Raw genomic sequence first — 2,746 nt, 5'->3', positions numbered from 1 at the left:
TAATGAAGAGCCTCCATCACCACCACCAAAAGTGTCTGAAGCCATTAACACCTCGAGGCTAGCCTCCGTTGGTTGGAGACTCGGGAGGTGGACCACATAAAAATCCTCCAACTCAGAAGCATTCTAGATTTCGCTCACAGCCAGAGATATGCTACCTTCAAGCAAGGAACACTCGATCAGTTTTTAACGAAATAAACTGCAAATGGTGATTGTTAATATTCTTGAATGTTTTTATTTGTTGTTTTGTTTATTAAAAAGCCTAATAAAAATAATTTGTGTTTTAATTTCTACTGTAACAACAACGATTCATTCGCAAAATTCTTTAATTCAGAGGTAATTTACTTGCCAGAAAGGAAATGTGTAAAAAACTAGTCAAATAGGGCGAAAATAGAGGTGTTTTAGGATGTTAGGTCAACAATGGGTCAGTTTGAACAGTGATTTTCTTGAACCCCGATTTAGCGCTACCCCGCTTGTTTCGCATAGACATTTTATGGACCCCTAAGGATCGCGTTATAACAGGGCTACACTGTATATATATTAACGGTGTACTTTTTCTACTATCTAATCAGATTACTTAAGAAGAAGCTCAAATTTCATTACTGCGGTTAGTTTTATTAGTAGCTTATGTTTGTTGGTTGTTAAGCACAAAGCTACTCAATGGACTATCTGTGCAATATTATATTATGTTCAATATGTTAGGACTCCTGGTACTCTAGTATTTTAAACTCCTGAAATGCATATCCTGTAAAAAAGTTAAACAAAGACAATTTTTTTTTTTTCGTTGGGAGCAAATTTAATAAATCCTACACGCTCTTACTTTCCAATTGTATATGTTACCTACTGGTGGGAGTTGTGCACATTAACTTATATAAATCGCCGAATTTTATTATCATGCTAGCTAAATAAGTTATAAATGTCATTATATTTTGTATACACTCGCATGCCACAAAGGGAGATGTATACCAAAAACTTATCCCAAATAATTCAATTTAGAAGTTAGGCGAAATACTTTAGCGTCTTTGAGCGATTTGAATAATTAAATTATAGTTTCAATCCCATCCTATTAAGATATATATAGAAAGTTCAAAACTATTGAAGAAAATAATGTCTCTAGAACGTACCTTCTCTCTAACCTCCTCTTCCACTCTCCACGAGACAAAAAAAAAAAAGAGTTCGAAATATTATTTGTTCTGAAAGTTAATCATCAGAATATAATCTGCGAGTCAGAAGGCAATTTTGTGGATAACTCCTCCCAGTAAACATTGGTCTTGAGAATATTTACCTTGGTTTTAATTAACGAGGTTAAATAGCATAACAACATTAGTATTCTGATTATTTTTTTTTTGAAATTTTTTTCGACTTGATTGTCGAGTTAGATTTTTCACAGAATAAAATATGTGAGAAGCCAGTATTGCCAGGTAATTCTTAAAAGTGCCTCATATTTACGATTTCTTACAGGGCCCCCTATATCTCCAACAATAGGCCTGTGTATAAACTGACACACACACACACAACGAAAAAAAGTACAATTATTTACAAAATTTCACAGTAAGCCTAAATGCATAACGTTTATGTTTTAAAACTAAATCTATGGGATAAATATCGTTTTTTAGCTGTCGCCATTTACAGGACTTAAAAATCAGCTTTCAGATTCATTACTTATAAAGAAAACCAAGGGTTTTTGATATTTCATCAAAAATTATACCCCATATAGAAATAACTGAGAAATTGATGTAAAATAATTACACGTCCCGGTGCACTGAAACGTTTAGGCAAAATCATTTTATCTTTGTTCGTCGTAAATCATGTTAAACCCACAATTCTTTTTAAGATTAGCACTGAAAGCACCATTTCAATGATTAGTCCAAAATTAAGAAAAAAAAAGTGGTTCAATTCAAAATTGAGAAAAGCTACAAAACCATTGATTCGAATTGTTCTTTCAGCGGGTAAGTAGAAAAATGCTTACCTTTGTAGAGAACCTCGTTAAGTTGACTTATTAGTAGTCTAAGCTGGAAATTCGTTTCTTCGCCCACCTTTAAAATGTTAATAAAATTAATCAGAAAAAGTTGAGCAGAACAATACTAATTCAGGGTATTATATCTATACATTTCATGTATAGATGTTTAAAAACAGATCGCCATGAATTTCAAAATAAACCCTTTTATTAGGTTTTAGCCTTTTAATACTATTCTTGAAAATATGCCCTTTTCTTTCACTGAGTGTTAAATACAGTTACATCTTAAAGTTTCTTTTAATTAAGATATTTTCTTAATGCCACCTTGTCTGTTGTGATCATACATCAATACACTTTCCTTTTTTGTTTACAAAGAATCCTTAAAAAGCTCCTACATTAGGTATAACAGAAACTAAGTATTGTTGTTTAGAACATTCATCTTACACTTTTCGCGTATTATATTTAACTTAAAATTTGCTTAACAAATGTCTAACAATTAATGTTGCCCAGTTACTCTTCTATTGCAAAAACATTGATTAGGAAACTGAAATCATAAGACTTCGAAAACATATTGTAATTATGATGTCAGTAATATCCTCAGATAATTTACGTAAATTTGTTACGCAAAAATATTCTTCAAAACTCCATATAAGGAATACAAACACACACACAGATATATATATATATGTATATTTAATAATATGAAGAATAATAGCAACACTTTCATCATTTGTATGAGGACGAAATTTCAACACCTCATAACAACGAAAATTATAAATATTCTCAATTATG

The 2,746-nt window shown here is 31.4% G+C and overlaps 1 protein-coding gene across 1 annotated transcript in view; it reads right to left on the bottom strand.

The window, feature by feature from the left end:
• LOC106457417 (carbonic anhydrase-related protein 10-like) overlaps positions 1-2,746 on the bottom strand; it is a 167,123-nt gene that overhangs the window by 32,563 nt on the left and 131,814 nt on the right. The window contains exon 6 of the mRNA XM_022383336.1: positions 1,967-2,033. Within this exon, the coding sequence (XP_022239044.1) occupies positions 1,967-2,033 (67 nt within the window). The remainder of the gene's footprint in view (positions 1-1,966; positions 2,034-2,746) is intronic.

Source organism: Limulus polyphemus, unplaced genomic scaffold (genome assembly GCF_000517525.1).
Source record: "Limulus polyphemus unplaced genomic scaffold, Limulus_polyphemus-2.1.2 Scaffold328, whole genome shotgun sequence".
Classification (NCBI taxonomy): Eukaryota; Metazoa; Arthropoda; class Merostomata; order Xiphosura; family Limulidae; genus Limulus; species Limulus polyphemus.
The sequence above is the reverse complement of the archived record's forward strand: the minus strand, read 5'-3'. Positions and strand labels throughout refer to the sequence as shown.